At 41.8% G+C, this 21,930-nt stretch overlaps 1 protein-coding gene across 1 annotated transcript in view; it reads right to left on the reverse strand.

The window, feature by feature from the left end:
• The window catches only part of reep3 (receptor accessory protein 3), a 47,695-nt gene extending 27,371 nt beyond the window's left edge, over nt 1-20,324 (reverse strand). Inside the window, exon 1 of the mRNA XM_033034271.1 lies at nt 20,071-20,324. Coding sequence (XP_032890162.1) covers nt 20,071-20,102 — 32 coding nt within the window. The 5' untranslated portion in view covers nt 20,103-20,324. The remainder of the gene's footprint in view (nt 1-20,070) is intronic.
• Between the last annotated feature and the right edge of the window lie 1,606 nt (nt 20,325-21,930).

Here is a 21,930-nt window from a genome sequence, read left to right on the forward strand (position 1 = left end):
TGGGTGAAGGGGGATGTTTGGAATGGGACTCCTGAGGATTGCAACAAATTACAATAGAACTTTAATAAACTTCCAGAATTGGCAAATGAAATTCAACACAAATAAATGCTAAATTTCAGAGGATGAATAGGGAGGTGACGTATTACTTAGGAGTTGCATGTCTAATGAGGTAGAGGAACAAAAGGAATCACAGAACACAAGTTATTGAATTGCTCAAAAGGTTATCAAGGTCATAAGTGTGTTTGGAGGAATAGGAATACTTTGTTACATGTGACTAGTTAGTGAGATTCTTTGCTTGAATGTATACAAATAGCAGTCACCTACGGCACTGACAATGTTAAAGCACGCCGGCTCCCCCTTTTATTTCCTTCCCCCACACAGTTCCCCACACTGGATCCCCTTGTCCTTTGTCCCCCCCCCCCCCCCCCGTCCCCCCCCTTCCTCCCTCCCTCCCAGTGTTAACCAAGTACCATTGGATTATTTCTAGATGAGTAGAATTAAACAATTGATAAGTCATAGAGTGATACAGTGTGGAAACACGGTCTTCGGCCCAACATGTCCCAGCTACACTAGTCCCACCTGCCTGTGTTTGGTCCATATCCCTCCAAACCTGTCCTATCCATGTACCTGTCTAACCATTTCTTAAACGTTGGGATAGTCCTAGCCTCAACTACCTCCTCTGGCAGCTTCGGCAAGAGATTCTATGCCAATCTACCCAATCTAAGCTACGTTAAACCTTTAACCAATCTCGGTCATACCACACTCGAGAATACTTTGTATAGCGTTGTGCTTGCAGCTTCTTGTGCAATACTGTTCTAATTTCTGGTGCCATATCATGATTAAAGAAATACAGCGGAAATCCAGAGGCGATGAATACATTTACAAAGACGATAGCAGAAAGACGAGGATACACGTCAAGAAAGTGGTCCCTTTTCTCCTCTGAGAAATGAAAGGCAGGAGGGGACCTACTTAAAAAATATTTCCACTAAAGTGGATATGAAGAGAATATTTCCACTTAAGAACAACATAATTCAAGATCAATGTATAGGATTACGGCGAAATCCAAAAGGAATTATAAAAAAGGACTTAAAGAGTGATAGTAATGTGGAACTCATCACCACAGTGGTTTAAGTGAAAGATATAAATGTGTTTAAGAGAAGATGGGGGAAAACATGAGGGAGGAAGAACTTGAGGGATTTTGTTTAAGATTTAGATTAAAAGAATGGGAACCTGGTCAAGTTTAACATAAATGCTGCATGGACTGGTTACAGTACATTCTCTACAATATAACAGCCAGGGTCAAAGGGAAGCAGAGAGAAATCAAGCTTGATTTCAATTTGCACGAGTACAAATACAATTTATTTTTGAACAGTCAGGAGGAAGGGAACAGAATCCTGAAGCGAATGGTATAAAATTAATTAAGCAGGCGAGCAGCTGCACTTAAATTGGAACTATAGCCTACTATATTTCACACAGAAAACATTATGACTTTTAAACAATCCAACTACAGTGCTTCATCTGTAATATAAACTTCTCCAGCTTCAAGGTGCTTAACCAGGCACTGCAAGGCACGTACCGTACCCGAGAGTGATTGCTGAGAATATCCGTTTGAACAATGGGACATTCCTGAAGCATACTAGCCACCCTACATCTCCCCTACCTCAAAATATGCTCTATATCCAAGTTCATTCCCACTCATCCTCAAAACCCCCCCACTTTACCATCTGGGGGATTTCTCTTCATCTAGTGTTTACCTCAAATCTGGCTTCAAATCTGCATACTCTCATACCCCACACCCTTCGACCACTCCTCAACCGAATTCCAAAGACCTGAATGAGGATTAGCCCAGCATGTTCACGCATGTTCCACAGGCAACTAACAAGCAGTAACAAACAAAAGTGTACACGTTAGGTGTACATTTTGCCATTCCCTGAAAAAAAGATAGTACAGGATGTCGCCAGGTTACAACAAGGTTCAATTCCCAAGAGCTGTTTGCAAAGTGAACAGTTCTTGTCGAATGCAACCACAAATCAAGTTTGTGCATGGAGGAAGATGCCAGTAGCCCCACAACAGATAACAGTTCCTTGCTTCCAATTCCCCAAACATTCATTTGTATGCAGGAGCTGTCCACAAGTTGGGCGTTTGTACGCTGGGAAGACCTGTACTCAAACAAAACAATGGATGGTTTTGGGATCCTGTATAGAACCCTCTCATTATCATTTATTAATAAAAAATAAACCATACGCAAAAAGCAGATGTTTTACTGGACTAGATGGTTTCAAATCAAGGATTCAAAGAGAAGAAAGAAGACACATCGTTGTAGTTATTTTCACATTCCATACATTATCCCCACAGATAAACATACAATACCTCTCTCACACTCTGCCTCTATGCTCCAGTTCAAAGTTAAAATGCACCACTTTGATGCACAAGAGCAGACTTTATTTTTATAGCAAAAAACAGACAATGAACGACTTGTTTCAGCCCTGGTGTATGCCCATCTGCTTCTATTCTAAAAAAATTACAGCATTCCAGAAAAATTCACAGAACTGGATTACTTAATCCCAGCAAATAACTTTGTTAGTGGTCTACCAATCGATATTCTGGAACGCATTCTGTACTCAGACTTCTATACTTATTTGTACTGGGCACAATTTTAGAAGTTATTTATAGAAGTTTTTGTTCCACACAACAATAAAATGTTTGCTTAAATATTAAGAACTGCATTCTCCAAAAGGCTTCAAAGCCTACCAGTGCTCAGGGTATGAGCTAACATTAAAACCACACCAGCATGTAGACATGAGAGCTCACATCTTGTGTACAGATTAATGGCAGCTTGCCCGTAAGAACCAGATGGGAACAAAGCCAGGTTTTTACTCTGGCTTCAGCTAAAACTTAGTGTTCTATCATGCAGGAAGGTTTAAAAATGAAAAAAATGCACTGAACACTTAGTCAACAGAAATTTGACTCTTGGTTTTTTTTCTGTTAACAGTCAGGAAAGTTTGTTCAGTACAACAGTTGTAGCAAAATACTTGGATACAAACATTTAGTTTATTTAAATGTCAAATGAACAATGTGATCTGTACATGTTTACAGCAGAGAAAATGCCATTTTCTTATTGGAAAGAAATAGCCTACAAAAATGTAAAATAATTAACACTTAATTAGAAATAATATGGACTTTAAAGCCACTCATCATAATTTTGAAAAGTATCTGTTTGAACCAACAAGCTTTTTTAAAGATCTCAAACTCAAAATAGCAATGTGTATTAAATAACAGAATAAGATGAAAACTAGAAAAAAAGCTCTACAAAAATGTTACCAAAATGAGATAGTGTCACTCCATTCTCCCCACCCAGTACAGCACACACCCAGTTGACTGCTAAGTCAGATAACAATATCAGTGTGTAAAAGTGTTTTGCATTCAAACTTCTGATAGATCACATAATCAACATTTTCAGGAGAACACTTCTGAATATCACCATCAAATAACATCAGATTTATTGCTGTCCAGAACAAGGATTCCTAGTTTTAAAGGAATCACAAAAAAGGAAAATCCATATTTTTGTGTTTAAAAAAAGGGCAATATACAGTGACCTCCATGTTTGGGAGAAAGACCCATCACTTATTTATTTGCCTCTGTATTCCACAATTTGAGATTTGTAATAGAGAAAAAAAAAATCACATGTGGTTAAAGTGCACGTTATCAGATTTTAATAAAGGGATATTTTAAAATACATTTTGGTTTCACCATGTAGAAATTACAGCAGTGTTTATACATAGTCCCCCCCATTTCAGGGCACCATAATGTTTGGGACACAGCAGTCATGTAAATGAAAGTAGTTATGTTTAGTATTTTGTTGGATATCCTTTGCATGCAATGACTGCTTGAAGTCTGCGATTCATGGACATCACCAGTTGTTGGGTGTCTTCTCTGGTGAAGCTCTGCCAGGCCTTTATTGCAGCCTTCAGCCTGTGCTTCTTTTGGGGGCTAGTCCCCTTCAGTTTTCTCTTCAGCATATAAAAGGCATGCTCAATTGGGTTCAGATCATGTGATTGACCTGGCCATTCAAGAATTGGCCATTTTTTAGCTTTGATAAACTCCTTTGTTGCTTTAGCAGTATTTTTGTGATCATTGCCTTGCTGTTGAATGAACTGCCGACAAAGAGTTTTGAGGCATTTGTTCAAACTTGAGCAGATAGGATGTATTCATACACTTCATAATGGGTTCTTTGACTTTCATTGGCACAACTTTGGTCCTCATGTTGATAAACATCAATAAATGTGTCCAAAGGTGATGGAATGACTGGAGGAACGACTTGGTGTTGAGAGCTACCTTATACCTGCATTAAGGAGGCATTTAAACACATCTGAGCAATTACAAACACCTGTGAAGCCATGTGTCCCAAACATTATTGTGCCCTGAAATGGGGGGAACTATGTATAAACACAGCTGCAATTTCTACATGGTGAAACCAAAATGTATAAAAGTGGCCTTTAATAAAATCTGACAATGTGCACTTTAACCACATGTGATTTTTTCTATTACAGATCTCAAATTGTGGAGTACAGAGGCAAATAAATGATGGGTCTTTGTCACAAACATTATGGAGAGCACTGTCCATGTGGAAGAAGCCAAAAGCAATACAACTATGCAAAATGAAAGCAGGGCAGAGTTCAAAATGCTCCCAGATGTAAACAGAATTAAAGATTAATGGATTCCAGTTTGGTGAGCAGTCAAAATGCTTGTCTGAAAATCATTATTGCTGGTTCATGGAAAAAATTGCAAAGAAAATAAATGTAAAAGCACATAGATTAAATGCACAAGAGCAAATGAAACACATTTCAATCCAAATATCTACAAAATAATTAAGTTATTTTCTTCAATAGCCACAAAAGTAAGATTTTTTAACAGCAGGGGTAGAGAAGCTTTATTGTCATCAGTAAATCATTTTCTACATGAAACTAAAAACATTACTTTTAATTTGTTTGCCTCACTACATGGACTCAACTCAATTGCAAGTTATAACATTCACAGCCCAATATCCATAAAGTAGTCAACTGGTAATAAGAAGCATCACGATCTTCAATTAGGAAACAATCTAGGCTCTAAAATCAGTTTTTCCCAAAGAATCCATACAGATTCAGTGAGAAATATGCACTATTGTGGCATGGACATCAGAATACAAAAGATGCCGAAACAAAACCCCCTTCACTGACAGCCTAAGAAAATTAATGAAAGCAAGATAGTCTCATCTTTCCCTCTCAGCCTCATCCCTTTCCCCCCCCCTTCCTACATCCCATCTTTTCTGTCTTATCTTGACAACAGCAAAGACAACGTTGCTTCTAAATCCTGGATAAAATTCAGATAACGCAGGAAACAGAAGCTAATGTTGGATCAACCACTGAAAAAGGAGAAATACAAATTCTTATTTTAATAGAGCAATTTTAATGTTTAAATCTGATTTGTACATCTAATATGTATCTTGGATTTACCATTTTGTAATTGTGCTAATTGCCTTTTAAGTTCATGACAAACAATAACCTCATTAATTACCATGGTCTGAACTTCATTTTTGTGTTAGTAAAGTGGAGGATACAGGTCACTCCACGCACTACATTTTTATCCAAAAGTACTGGGAATGAGAATAAATTTAGTTCCCAGTTCATATACTGAAATCGATACAATAATTTCAAAATGAAGCAAGGATTAGATCTGACCCATATGCCTTTCCTACTGCCAAAATGTCACAAGTGAGAGGGGCAGAATTAGGCCATTCGACCCATCAAGTCTACTCTGCCATTCAATCATGGCTGATCTGTCTTTCCCTCTTAACCCCACTCTCCTGCATTCTCCCCATAACCCCCGACACTTGTACTAATTAAGAACCTATCTATCTCTGCCTTAAAAATATCCATTAACTTGGCCTCCACACCTTTCCGTGGCAATTAATTCCACAGATTCACCACCGTCTGACTAAATAAATTTCCCTTTGTCAATTCCCAACAAAGAAAATTATTATTGGATGCTTTTCCTTTTTCTTTAATAAAAACAAAATATGGTAGTGTATGCTGCCATTTGAATAACAGCGCTCACAGGTCTTTATTCTTTTGCTGCCGACTTCATCCACATCATCCCCACCAGCTACTTTTTTTTTCCTATCTCTGCAGACATGCCATTGAAACCTGCTGCTTACAGAAAGTCTATTTCATGCATTGTCCTCTTGCTTGCAGACCTGCACCAGCTTCTGGTTCAATAATTATTGAATGTTGTTAATTTTACCCTTCCTTTCAAACTCTGTGACCTTGCTCCTCTGTACCTTGATAATTTCCTTCAACACTACCAGTCCATCCCTTCTCAGAATATCTGCAATCCAAGTTTGGCATGTTAAATATCACCAAATTTCTTTGCTATTGACAGTCCTTTAGACTCAAGGGCGACTTGATTGTCCCCCATTTTTACTAGTTCCAAATCAAATAACCAGTCCAGTGTGGAATCTGCAAATTACCATAAGTAGAGCAAAGGGTACCTGCTGGGATAGGCAAGTGGCAGGGTGGTGGTACATGATTTTTGCTGTTTTCACAGGAATTTCACATATTCGCAAAGGGATTTGAGCCTCTTACATTTAATAACTCCAAGACTGGCAGCTATATCTGCAACTACAAGGTTCCCAAGCTCCGAGCCTCTTTGTTAAAAGTCTCTCCTACCATTAAACTCCTTAACGCTGAAGCATTTGATCAAGCTTTTAGTCATCTGCCCTGCAGATTCCCATACTCGAACACTGTATAGTTTGATAAGAAAATCAAAGCTTTGTATTACAGTTTCTATGTCTTGTTGCTGTGGTAATGGAAGTGATGGTGGGGGTAAATTAACTTAGTTCCACTTTGGGGAGAACACTGCTTGCCATATGCAAAAGAGTCCTCACAGCTGTTTCCAGCTTTTGTTTTTTCCAAAGGAGTTGCAGAAAGTACAACTTTCCTCCAGTGTCCCTTCAAAGCACATTCATCGCCAATTAAGTATCAAAATGCAAGACAGATGTATGAATTTTATTCAGAAAACTCACGAATTAAAAACATGAAAACAAATTTTAAGAACAGACTTCAGATATCAGCCAAAATGGTACAAAAGGAACACAGAATTTTCAAAATACAATTGGTTTCTAAAAAAAATTGTAAATCTATCGTAAAAATCAGTTTTGGCCAGCTGCAGGCCCACGTGCACAAGCAGCATATTGTATGGGTAAATTGATCATTATGGGAAATACCAGGTCTTTGAGGCGGCTCTACCAATTAATCAGTAACTTCTGGGTGAAAGGTCATTCGATACATTTTGAACAATTCCATTAAAAAATTTACCAAAGAAACTGAATACCACCAAAAATACTAGAGGAGCAGGTAAAAAGGCACTTGGAAAAGAATTGCCTTGTGCAACTTGATGATCAACCATAGAAGTAGCAACTTTCTAAACCTCCACATATTACAGCTCAATCATACAAATATTTTGTTTGAAAAGAACAAAAGATGTTGCAAAATTCCATTGATGGAATGGATGCTCATTCCAACATCTACAAATTTACAGTAAAGCCCCTTCCCCACTTTCCCGAGTTACTCACAAATTCTCCCAAGTTTTCCCCTTGATTCAAACTCGGAGATGCCAGCTGTAGCTCGGAGGCTCCGCTGCAGGTCCGGTGGACTGTGATATCGGGAGCTCGCGGGTCCGGGTGGGAGACCGCTTTTCGGAGCTCCCGCAACGCAACTTCTCCAGCCCGTGTCGCGGAGTTGGAACGACACGGAGCCGGGCCGTACATCACCCGACGCGGCTTTAATCGCTGCGGGACATTCAACTCCCGCCGGGGGCTCCAACTTTGAGACATTTAGACCTGGAGCGGGGCCGTACATCGCCCGGCGCAGCCTTAATGGCTGTGGGACGCACCATCGCCCGCCTGGGGTTTCAACATCGGGAGAAAAATAGTGCACAGGGGAGAGAAAAGGCGAGGAGGCGATTCACTGTGATGGATGTTTGTGTGAATTGAATTGTTTGTGTGTCTTGTAGGAATTGTTTTGTTTGTATGGCTGTAGAAACAGAGTTTTGTTTGAGCCTCACTGAGGTTCAAATGACATTGAATAAAATATTGTATATTGTAGGTACTCGGGGCTATTTTCTTCTTCTTTTTTTTTTTTTAACTCGTGGACAGTTTTCAACATGCTGAAAAAACGTCCCGACTTACCTGATGCCCCGAGTACCTACGGCTGGTATTACGGACCGCTACGAAATATCTACGGACTCCTATGGACATTCTCCGAGTTTGAATCAAGGGGAAAAATTGGGAGAATTCGTGAGTAACTCGGGAAAGTGGGACAGGGGCTTAACAAATCCAGCTTTCTGGAAAAGTTAGGATGCAGTGACCTTTTTTCCAAGTCATTGGCAATGTGTCGATAACTAGTATAACTTTGCTTCTCCAACTTGTGTCATTAGTAACCGCAAGAGGAAAAGTATCAATGTCAGCAAATCTTGATTCTGATGTTAATTTCTATACTTCTGTCCACATTGTTAATGTTTGCATCCCACTATACAACGCAAAATATTTGCTGTATTGTTTTGTAAATAAAAAAGATCTACAGAATTTTTTTCAATAATGTAACATGATCTTCTTGCGCACAAGTTATTTTGCTTTAGTTGTATTCAAAGACCAAAACATTTTACCTCAATAAAAGTTGTTTAAAAAACGTGTCAGCCACCAACAAAATAAAACAGAAAAAAATGAAAACTTCAATTCATAATCATGTTGGATCTTGATAAAATATTCCACGTGATAATGCCAAGTTCTAAGTAATTGTTGCTCAAATGCAGATTTCCCTTGCTCTGATCATTGCACCTAACATGTCTAAATCATTCTGCACCAGAATATCCCAGGAGTACCAATGACACTCATGTACTCCCACACAAGAAAGTCACAGGATCCTGCAGTTTAATTTTAATTCCAATACTGTTGCGCAGCAAGCAGTACAGTGATGGAACTAAATCTACTGGGATTCTCCAGTTTAGCACCAACAAATGTTGTTTCTCCAATTCAATACAAGGTCAAACATAGAAACATAGAAACAAGGTGCAGGAGTAGGCTATTCGGCCCTTCAAGCCTGCACCGCCATTCAATATGATCATGGCTGATCATCCAACTTAGTATTCCATACCTGCCTTCTCTCCATACCCCCTGATCCCTCTAGCCACAAGGGCCACATCTAACTTCCTCTTAAATATAGCCAATGAACTGGCCTCAACTGCCTTCTGTGGCAGAGAGTTCCAGAGATTCACCACTCTCTGCGTGAATTTTTTTTTTCTCATCTCGGTTCTAAAGGATTTCCCCTCTATCCTTAAGCTGCGACCCCTTGTCCTGGACTTCCCCAACATCGGGAACAATCTTCCTGCATCTAGCCTATCCAATCCCTTAAGAATCCCTTAAGAAACCTAGCATAGGACTGGAAATCCAATTCACATTAATGGGGTCACTGCCTGCAGATTACAAAAAGGAAAGTTGAGACCTTTTAAACAATAAATGAACTCAAGTAAAATAATTGCTTTGGAATTACCTTTTTAACTCACTTTAAATTTCATAAAATTAAAGAATATTAAAATCTGTTTGATATATAAACCTCAGACATTTATATACTTTAAATCAATCACGTTTAAACATCTTCACAATGTGTCTCCATCTATGCATTCTGACTCTCAAGGTCAGAAAAGATCTTTCCAGAAGCAGGGCCTCAGCAGTCCTCTGCCTGTGACTCAGTTGCTTTGAAGACCCGACTCCAGACTGCACACGTCCAGTTAGATCAGCCCTCTGCATCCAACCCAGCTGAGTACAGACAGGGTTATCAAGATTGAAAGAAGATGGAAATGTATGGCTTCACTATCAGAGTGCATTCAAGTTTATTAAAATGTGCACTGTATCATCAGAAAATGTCCCAGGCTGTTGTTAAAAGCACAGGTAATATACCATATTAATTGTTAATCTTTAATGCAAGATGCTCTTTGTAAAAATAGTAACATTATACTTCACAGTAGCCTGTCTCAGTCAAATTCAATGTCTTTTATGTACCGCCCTTCATCTCAGTCTTCATTTTGCTACTACACTCTGAGCTGCAAGTACATTCATCTACAAAGCATTTTCTGCTTGACATCACCCAGGCAATGCTTGCCAATTTCACAACACAATGTGTAGGGACAGAGGCACCAGATATCAAGAGTTAAGAGAGTAACTGGACACATTGTTCACCTTTACAGATAACAAAGAAAAAAAATCAAATTAGAAAATGCTGAGGACACTCAACAGACTCAGCAGTATTTGTGGAAACTGGAACAGAATTAACAATTCAAATAGATGACCTTTCATCAGGGGGCTCAACATTTCAGCTTACATTGCAAATTTCCATAGTTTTTTACTCCCAAGTGATCAGGCAGTGATGGATACAATGGACACAGAGGAGACAGATATAATTTAGGTCCCTATTGCGAAGCTAAGAAAAAGGCCTGTTTCCACACTATAAGACCATGGCTCGAAGTGAACCAGAGCCACTGCACATAATTCTGTCCTCCTGTACAGTCACACATTCAATAGTTATTTTGTGATTCCTTTACAAATGACCTTGCCAGATTTGTTGCCGACAAATGTGAACTTAATATTTTTGCACTATATACCACTCAGTATTCCAGCGATGGCCAAGTACAATTACAGCACGTGACAAACATACATGCAAGATTTATATTACAATTATAGTATGGGAGCAATAAAAGAAAAATCGACAGCGTCCGACAGACTCAGATATAACAGTAGCTAAAAATAATTGGTGCACTAGACTGCACACATATTCTTTGTTGCGTATGAACTAATCTTCCACCGTTTCATCATAATTTCTAATTTTGAGGTAGAATGATAAGGAATGATGGGGCAGGGAGGGGAAGAGTCAATACCGAGGAAGAAAACAACAATTACTGGCAGGTATGGAAAAGATAAATAATTGGTAAGTGACACTTGGTAAGTGATACATAAATGTGAGTTAGTAAAATTAGATAACTGTAGAGCTATTTAGATAATAACTTTAGAGAGAGCAAGGGAGTCTCTCTATTATACAAATCAGAGTAGAACCAAGACATAAAATAAACCAGCTTGTAGTTATGCCATAGATTAGCAACCCCACAAGATAAACAATCAACCAATCATGCATTACAGATTATTTCTAGTGGGAAATAATTGAAAAGTAGCGAAGTTATGCGAAATATATCCAAACTCAGTTACACACCACATTTAAGAGGACAATTCTGATATTAACTTATTTATTATGTGACAGAGGTAATGAAGCATACAATTAATATTTACAAGATTGATACCAGAAATAGGAGAGAACATCAGGAAAGCGATGTCATAATTTGAAAACAAAGGAGGTTGGGTTACTGAAAAGAGAGAAATGGTTTTGCTAGAGTGGTTGGAGAGAATCCAAAAAACTCAGAGGGAATATGGAAGAAATTGACTTACCCAAATAGTGGTAACAATGTGGAATGTACTGCCATTGAGCACGTTTGAAAAAGGGTGGATGGGTGGGGGGGGAAGAAAGGATGCAAAAGAGGTGGGAGTATTGCACTGCTGATCAGATAGAGCAAAACAGGGAGGATATTCTTGAGAGATTTGCCAATTAGGCTATATGGGTAGAGCCTAGGAATAAGAAGGGGGCAGTCACTTATATAGTTATACTATAGACTTCCCAATAGCAGAAATTAAAACACATATGCAGGCAGATCGTGAAAGGGTATCAAAGCAATAGGGTTTTCACAGTAGCGGATTTTAACTTTCTAACGGTGCGAGTCAACCCACGAGTGATCCCGAGTGAAAGAAAAAATCAAACTGGTGGTTGTCTACGAGATTCCAAGTTTATGTTCACGAGTTTCAACGAGTTCCCACGTGTATGTCTAAGTTTGCCGTTTACTTCTCATTTCTGCGATGTACCAAGTTCCTCTCCCGAGTTCCTCTTGAGCCAACAACGACTACCGACATGTGGCAAAATCATCACATGGGGACTATCTCTCCAAGGGATGGGCATCCATGCACGATGGGCAAAGTCCCTGCAACCTCCAGACCCGGCAGCACCCGATGGCAAGGCCAATCCTGCAGCCTGGCATCAACTCGATCAGCGTCAGTCAGCCAGCGAGCGAACAGACCATGGGTCCCGTTGAAGCAAGATTCTCAAGCAGTAAGCTATGGAGGTGGAACGGCTAGGAGGCCCGTGGAGAGGACACATGGCTGATGAAGTCAGCCACACAGCGGGAGGAAGCCAGAGAAGAGGTTTGTGCAGGGGATGTTTTGCGGGAATGAACGAAAAGAAACCGGCGTGCGGTCAATTTGCAAGCGTTAAAGAGTAATTAAAAGGCAGGGTGACTTTAGTTCCGGTGACACTTTTCATGGCCTCAGGAAATCCCGAAATGGCTCCCTCCTAGTAATCTAATAAGGTGACCATCACTGCGCCCTTTATATTTATTAAATTTGTAAACAAAGACCAAATTCAGTTGATCGTTAGTCAATATTATTATCTATAATTCTTTGTTACCCTCAGACAAATAACCTTATCATATCTCCCTGATAAATGGCATTGGCCAGAAAACAATAGTATAATCCTGAAGATTGTATAATAGTATGAACAATATTATAATATCTGAAGAAGGGTCGACCCAAAACGTCACCTATCCATGTTCTCCAGAGATGCTCTTGAGTTATTCCAGCACTGTGTGTTCTTTTGAGTATAATCATCTACCTGGATAACTTCTTTAACATGGAAATAAAACATCTTCATGAGTTGTCCAGGGGCATGATTTTAAAGATAACTGCTGCAGGAACACAGCACTGTACCAGGATGTTGCGGTCTTAAATTTTGTTAAAGCTCTCAAATCTGCTGCCCCAGGCTATTGAAATTGCCTGACAGCTCCAGCACAAGCCTGGCTGATAGCAAAGTCATAAATTGGGATTGAACCCGGGCTCTGGTGCTGTGGGGCAGCAACTCTACCACTGTGCCACCGCACCACCTAACTTAGTGACATTGCGAAGCAAGAGATGGCAGGTGATGGAATCTTGAAGACCTCCAACATTTTTGTGTTTGGCAAAAAATAATATTTATTCATACATCGGGATCTGGCTGTTATTGACAAGGCCAATGTCCTTGACCGAATGGCTTGCTCGCCCATTCCAGAGTCGGTCACATTACGGGCGACCAGGAGTTGCACGTATATCACACCGGGCAAGGATGTCAGATTCCTCCACTCAGAAGCAAGAGAAAACCAGATGTTTTTACAGTCATCGGTCATAGCTTTGTTGACACCATTACCAATAACAATTTACATCCCATAGCCGCCCTGGTGGGATTTGAACTTAATAAGAATATATCAGGTATAATTACGTTAACCTCCATGACATCTCAAGTCGGGAATACTGGAAGGCTGGAAACCCAGTGATGGATGAGCCGCGCTTCCCATTACCTGGGAAGACAAACGCTTTCATCCCATCCCAAAATGTCTCCTGCGCTCTAGCCGGTCGTGTATGGAAACTGTGTGGGGAAAGAACTGCAGAGGCCGGTTTACACCGAAGGTAGACACAAAAAGCCGGAGTAACTCAGGCAGCATCTCTGGAGAAAAGGAGTAGGAATAGGATTAGGAATAAATTATTGTCACATGTGACGAGGCACGGTGAAATGATTTGCTTGCATACATAATGTATACAAATAGCAGTCACCTACGGCGCTGACAATGTTACAAAGCATGCCGCTCTTCCTATTTATTGTCCCCCACATTTCGGGTCCAGATCCTTCTTCACACTACTGAAATTTCTGTGCTTATTTCCCCACTGTCCTTCATATTCTCTATTTAATTTTTAGTTTTACAGATACAGCGCGGAAACAGGCCCTTCGGCCCACCGAATCCGCACCGACCAGCGATCCCCGCACATTGACATTTAAACCAAGCCCATTAACCTACCCACGTCTTAGGAGCTTACACCATTTTCTTATTTGACCTAAATGTTAAAACTTTCACGGTGTAAATATCAGCTGGATATTTAAAATCACGTTCATTTATTTATCAGTATTTTTTGGCATTCAGGTCTGGGGCGGGTTACCGAGCGAAATATATTTTTTGTCCACTTTTTTCCCCCTACTGTGTAGCTGCATGAATTCTCGGGACTGTATTTGACGTTGGTGTATGTGAACTGTCTCCTCTTCCACCATCCCCACTCTCCAACCGGGCGCAGAGTTTAACTTTTGATATGTGTTTGCCGTCCGGTCTTGTGTTTAGTTAAGCGAAACATGTCATTATTCATATCAGGACGCCTTCTGCTTCAGGAGCTTTCCGTTAACGCCAAGCAGTTGAGGAGAATTTACTCCAATATCACAGAGACTGATGCATTTTAACGATGGGCCATAGACAATGCTGATTAAAACCGACAGCTTCCACACATAAACACAAAAAACAACATAAACATACAGATAGTACCCACGAGTTAATATGGTAAACTAACGAGTCACTACGGTAAACTCACAGACTACTATGGTATTACAACGAGTTTAAAAGTTTTACATTTCTCCTTCAAGAGTAAATTTGACTCGTGGAAATCTTTCAACATGTTGAAAATTTTTCACGAGTTAACAAGTTTCCCGAGTACCTGCCGTTAGCGTTATGAGTCGCTAAGTTACGTCCACGAGCTCCGACGTTCCCTCTACGTGATCACCACGAGTTTGATTTGTTTTTAACTCGGGATCACTCGTGGGTGGACTCGCACCGTGAGAACGGGGTTTTAGGATTGCATTCAGAAAGGTTTTCTGAAGGAGTGTGTAGGGGGGTCTGACAAGGGACAGGGCTGAACCTGACCATGTCCTTAGGAATGAGGATGGGCAAGTGTCTTTGGCGAACCCTTTGGAAACAGAGACCATAATTCAGTCAGCTTCAAGGTTGCCATGGAAAAGGATAACATTTGTTCCCAAGTTAAAGTTGTAAACTGGAGGAAGAAGAATTTTGATAGCTTACGACAGGACCCTTGAGAGGTTGATTGGGAGCAGCTGCAAGGGGGATAAAAGCATCTATTAATTGGCGGCTCTTTAAAAGACAAGAGGCAAAAATGGCAAGTTTAAAAGAACACAGGTTAATAAAGGATAATGAAGGTTCGATCAGGGAAAAGGAGAAAGATGTTAGGTATAGAAATTGATATTAAGTCACTTGAAGTTTGCAGGGGATACAGCAACAAAATTAAAGTCAAAGAGGTGCCATAAAATTACATTGTCAAGTAGAATTAAGGTGCATCCTAATACCTTTTAGGTATATTAGAAGCAAGAGGATAGCTAAGGAATGAATACATCTCAAGCAGACTCAAGAATAAGACGGTACATGAGCAGTGGTGTACGTTTAAGGGTCTACTGTATAACCTTCAAGAAAAATTTATTCCTATGAAGAAAAAAAGGGGTAAGGGTAAGAACAGTCAGCCATGGCTCAGTAAAACTATAAAGGATAGTATTCGGCTGAAGGCAAGGGCATATAAGGTAGCCAGAGATAGTGGGAGGGTAGAGGATTGGGAAGCATTTAAAGGTCAGCAAAAAATAACTAAGAGATTAATTAAGACGGGGAAAATAGACTATGAAAGGAATTTAGCGAACAACATAAAAACTAATAGTAAGAGTTTTTATAGCTATATAAAAAGAAAAAGGGTGGCTAAGGTGAACGTTGGTCCATTGGAGGGTGAGACTGGAGAGTTGTTGGTGGGGAACATGGAAATGGCAAAGGCATTAAACGAGTATTTTGTATCAGTCTTCACCATAGAAGACACAAAAAATATTCCAACGCTGGATAAACAGGGGGCGGTAGGAATGGAGGAGCTAAATACTATTAAGATCACCAAGGAGGTGGTATTAGGGAAATTAATGAGACTGAAGGAGGATAAATCCCCTGGGCCTGATGGATTACATCCAAGGGTCTTGAGGGAGATAGCGGTGGGGATTGTGGATGCATTGGTGATAATTTTCCAAAACTCCCTGGAGGCAGGAACGGTCCCAGTGGATTGGAAAATGGCCAATGTAACACCTATATTTAAAAAAGGAAGTAAACAGAAGGCGGGTAACTATAGACCGGTTAGTCTAACATCGGTGGTGGGTAAAATGTTAGAGACAATTATTAAAGCTACGGGGCACTTGGATAAACATGACTTCATCGGACAGAACCAGCATGGTTTTGTGAAGGGGAAGTCCTGTTTAACGAATCTGCTCGAATTCTTTGAGGAAGTAACAACCCGGGTGGATAAAGGGGAACCGGTGGATGTGGTATACTTGGACTTCCAAAAGGCTTTTGACAAGGTGACAAGATTGGGGGTAATATATTAGCATGGGTAGAGGATTGGCTAACAAATAGGAAGCAGAGAGTGGGGATAAATGGTTCATACTCGGGATGGCAACCGGTAACTAGTGGGGTTCCGCAAGGGTCGGTGCTGGGACCCCAGTTGTTCACAATTTATATAAATGATTTGGAGGAGGGAACCAAGTGTAATATATCAAAATTTGCGGACGATACAAAAATGGGAGTTAAAGTAGGGGATGAGGAGGATAGGAAGAGTCTGCAAAAGGATATAGATAAGCTAGGTGAGTGGGCAACAACTTGGCAGATGAAATTTAATACTAATAAATGTGAAGTCATTCACTTTGGGAAAAAAAATGATAGGGCAAGTTATTTTCTAAATGAGGAGGAGCTGCGTTGTAATGCAACGCAAAGGGATCTAGGGGTATTAGTACATGAATCACTAAAAGTTAGTATGCAGGTGCAGCAAGCAATCAGGAAGGCCAATGGAGTTTTGGCCTTTATTGCTAGGGGGATTGAGTATAAAAACACGGAGGTCTTGCTGCAGCTGTACACAGTATTAGTGAGACCACATTTGGAATACTGTGTACAGTTCTGGGGTCCATACTTAAGAAAGGATGTACTAGCCCTGGAGGCAGTGCAGCGAAGGTTTACAAGATTAATTCCTGCAATGAGGGGATTGACATATGAGGAAAGGTTAAGTAGGCTGGAACTCTACTCTTTGGAGTTTAGAAGAATGAGAGGCGATCTCATTGAAACATATAAGATCGTGAGGGGCCTTGATCGGGTGGATGCACCGAGGATGTTCCCAATGATCGGGGAAACTAGAACTAGGGGACATAGTTGCAGAATAAGGGGGGGCTCTTTTAAAACTGAGATGAGGAAGAACTTCTTCACCCAGAGGGTGGTTAATTTATGGAATTCACTGCCCCAGGGAGCAGTGGAAGCAGAAACGTTAAATATATTTAAGACTAAAATAGATGGTTTTTTAGCTGCCAAGGGGATAAGGGGCTACGGGGAGAGGGCAGGGATATGGACCTAGGTATGGTTAGTATAGTAAGACCTGAGTGATCTCCTGGACAAGTGTCGATCGCCTGGATTGGGGTCGGAGAGGAATTTCCCGGATTTTTTTCCCGAATTGGACCTGGGTTTTTATCCGTTTTTTTGCCTCCCCCAGGAGATCACGAGGTTCTTGGGGTGGAGAGGGGTGATAGCGGTATAAAGGGGAGGGTAGTGTCTTGTGTCTACTGTTTGTGGGTAAGTGTGTCTGTTTAGTGTTCAGCCATGAGCGAATGGCGGTGCGGGCTCGACGGACCTGGTGGTCTACTCTCGCACCTACTTTCTATGTTTCTATGTTTCTATCTCCTCATGGAGCAGAAGTGCAAGCTATGCATGGAACCAGGAGATAAGAGCGGGATCCTAAATTCAAATTCAACAATGAGAATGACATGGAGGCTAGAGATTTAAGGGAGGGATACGCTGATATTCTTGAGTATGTCAGGAAGAAGAATGTGCTAGATACATAGTGATGAATAAATCCCCTGAGCTAAACAGGATCTATCTCAAGATGCTAAGGGAGGAACTTGCTAGAGCACCTTCATCAGCCACGGGTGAGATACCAGATGATTGCAGGATAGCTAATGTTGTCCACCTGCACTCCCACCTATTTCTACAGATGCACCACAACAACAGGATGCATCACAGCTTGGTATTGCAACTGCCCTGCGCAAAACTCAAGAAATTGCAGTGAACTGTCAATGTAAACCAGCCTTCCCGACCCCTCCCCTATCAACCTCATCTGTGCTTCTGGTCCCTCAGGCAAGCAGTGGACATAATCAGACTACTCACACCCCAGTCATTCCCTTTTCTCTCCTTCCCCATCGATCAGAAGATACAAAAAAACTGAAAGGACAAACTGCCAGATTCAGGAAAAGCTTCTTCCTCACTGACTCTTGATTAGACCACTCATATGCCAAGGACCAATTCCTGATCTTCCAATCTACCTTGTTGTAACCCGTCCACTTTTTCCATCTTGCTCTCTATGGCAGTGATGCTATATTCTGCACTCTGTTTTCCCTCTCTAGCATATCTGATGCACTAATATATAATATGATTTGTCTGGATATTACGCAAAACAAAGATTTCCCCTGTATCTCACGTGACAATAATAAAACTATGCGCTTCCACCCCACCCGTTCACAAATGAGACGGAATCTATATCTGTGCCATCTCCAGACTCAATTATTTCAATATTTCTTCAAAGCCTCGTAAATCATTAATAATTACAGGCATCCTTCCTATGCATCTCCTTCAGCTGAGCCATTTTTCGTATCATGCTTTAATTTCTTATTAAACAACGTGGGATGTTAAGGAAATGTTTTAAAAAAATCCCCTCTTGTAAACGTGGACCCCAGAAATATCTCAATTTGAAATAAGAATTCAATTTATCTAACCTATAATAACCAGCAGACTCGATGTTATTTATTTAGAACGCTTTAATGGTCGAGAACCAAGCTGGGATCGTGAAGGTCTGCCCCCTGTTACAACTGCGCCAGACACAAAGGACGGCAACATACGAAGAGCATTGCACGATTGATTCACGAGAAAAAAAGTAGTCCGGAGCCACTCAGAGTCATAGATCCCTCTATGCAGCAAGGATCGTTGAAGTTATAAAAGTTAACCCTATTCCACCCAAGGCAAGCCATTGTCGGCTCACTGAACTGAAAATATCCCAACGTAAGTGATAAATCGGCCTTTCGAAATTAATTGCTAAATTTGGTAAACAATTCAGTGCTGAAACATTCGTAACGCTCTTGAAACATAAATAACTCTGTTGAGAGGTCATGGGCCTGAAAACTTAACAATCTTTCCCTCTCCATAGTTGCTGACCTGCTCACTTTCGCCGGTATTTGTTTTCATTCCAATTTTCCAACATCTGCAGTTTGTTGGTTTTCCAAACTGCCCTGATATTGTCACCTCACTTGGTACTCTTGTCAGGTAATTATTTACACTGAACTGAAAAAATCCCAGCGCAATTGCCACAATTGACTCATTGCTCTTTAAAACGGAAAATGATGGTTAAATGGCTCATTTAAGATCAGTAAGAAACTCTTTTGAGGTGTGGCTGCCTTAAAAGTCACCTGGCTTTGTACATGGTTAAATAGTTTCAGCGTGAACAATAATTATGGTATTTTTCTTTCCCCTTTTAGTCAGACACCAACTGGTTTGGCATAAACCAGTCCTCTGGCGTATACACTGACTTATAAGGACGAGCTGGTCTTTACAAAAAAAAAAGGGCAAAGAGCTGTCACTGAAGATATATAACCTTCTGGGACAGATGGCTTTTCATTGCAAGTGTATTAGCACAAGAAGGTGATATTTGAAGAAGCGCCCAGACCCAAAACGTCGCCTGCCCATTTCCCTTGCCCGCTGAGTTCCTCCAGCACTTTGTGTTGGGATTAAAGTTGTCTATTTGTGGGAAGGACAAGGTTTGGTCCCCACTTCCCAGGACGGGTGGAGGGTTAAACGTTGCCGATTGATGTCAGCTGATGATTCATTACATGCTGAGCCCTTTGGGTGGAGATGCAAAACCCACTCATCCTGGAGCCACTAAGGCCCTTCCTCCCCCTCTCTCGCACCGAGCGAGGCCCGCAGGCCCGCAGGCCTCCCGGCGACCCAGGCCCCGCCATTTCCACTTACACCACCGTCCTTGAGATGATCCACGACACCATGGCGTTCCCAAGCCGCGTCGCCGACGGCTCTCGTCGCGGAAGCTGTGCTGTGCTGCCGAACACCGAGCTCCCTCCTCCTTCACCTTCACACACGCTTTATCTCCGACACTCTCTTCGCTGCCAAATCCACTCTGATCCGCCGCCGCCGCCGCTCCCCAACCTCCCGTCAACGACTTCTCCCGGCTGCCGCAGACCCAGTGCCGCTACCATTGGCCAACTGCAACATTGCCCGTGTTACGTTTTGTTTGATTGATCGCAAGGCGTGTCAGTCGGGACATTAACCCGCCCAATGTTTAAGTTGGAAGTGTGCAGGAAGGAACTGCAGATGCTGGTTTACCCCGAAGATAGACACAGAAACGCTGGAACGACTGTCTGTGCGGGACAGGCACCATCCCCGGGGAGATGGAATGGGTGACGACATTTCGGGTCGAGACCATTCTTTAGAGAGTTAGGGGAGAGGGAAACTGGAGGTTTGAAAGGGTAAGGTGTGAAAACGACAGATCAAAGCAGACGTTGAACAGCGAAAATGTAGAATGGGTCATTGTTGGATGAGGGGACGTTGACAACGAGGCATACAAACCAGTAAAATTAACCAGGAGGACAGTGAAACTAGTCAGACAAGGGGGAGGGGGATACTTGAAGTTAGATATATCAATATTCAAACTGAAGGTAAACACAAAATGCTGGAGTAACTCAGCAGGTGAGTTAGTCTGGAGAAAAGGAATGGGTGATGTTTCGGGTCGAGACCCTTCTTCAGACTGATGTCAGGGGAGGGGGCGTGACAAAGATAGAATGTAGTCGCAGACTGTAAGACTAGTGGGAGAACTGGGAAGGGGAAGGGGATGGAGAGAGAAAGTAAGGGCTATCTGAAGTTAGGGAAGTCAATGTTCATACTGCTGGGGTTTAAACTACCCAAGCAAAATATGAGGTGCTGTTCCTCCAATTTGTGCTGGACCTCACTCTGAAAATGGAGGAGGCCCAGGACAGAATGGGCAGATCGGGAATGGGAGGGATAGTTGAAGTGCTGAGCCACCGGGAGATCAGGTAGGCTAAGACGGACTGAGCGGAGGTGTTCAGCGAAACATCGGCGAGCCTGCGCTTGGTCTCACCAATGTAGAGAAGTTGACACCTGGAACAGCGGATACTGTAGGTGAGGTTGGAAGAGGTGCAAGTAAACCTCTGCCTCACCTGGAAAGACTGTTTGGGTCCTTGGATGGAGTCGAGGGGGGAGGTAAAGGGACAGTTTTTTCTGCTACCGAAATAGGACAGCTGTTGCATCTCCTGCGGTTGCAGGGGAAAGTACCTGGGGAGGGGGTGGTTTGGGTGGGAAGGTTCGAGTTGACCAGGGTTTCAGAGGGAACGGTCTCTGCGGAAAACAGAAAGGGGTGGAGATGGGAAGATGTGGCCAGTAGTGGGATCCTGTTGGAGGTGGCGGAGGAATTGGGAGTAGGGGATAGAGTTTTTACAGGAAGCAGGGTGGGAAGAAGTGCAGTCAAGATAGCTATGGAGGTCCAATTCCTCCGTCTACGCCGCATCTGGGCCCAGGATGAGGTGTTCCATACCACGGCATCGGAGATGTCCTAATTCTTTAGGAAACGGGGATTCACCTCATCCATTAGAGATGAGGCTCTCTAGGGTTTCCTCGATACCCTGCAGCTCCGCTCTTAGTCCCCCTCCCCCCCCCCCCATTCGTAACAAGGATAGAGTCCTCCTTGTCCTCACCTTCCACCCCATCACCTGTCGCATACAGCATATAATCCTCCAACATTTTCACCACCTCCAACTTGAAGTGAAGCACAGGAAGTAATCACTCTAGAACAGTAGGGGT

Source organism: Amblyraja radiata, chromosome 15 (genome assembly GCF_010909765.2).
Source record: "Amblyraja radiata isolate CabotCenter1 chromosome 15, sAmbRad1.1.pri, whole genome shotgun sequence".
NCBI lineage: Eukaryota > Metazoa > Chordata > Chondrichthyes > Rajiformes > Rajidae > Amblyraja > Amblyraja radiata.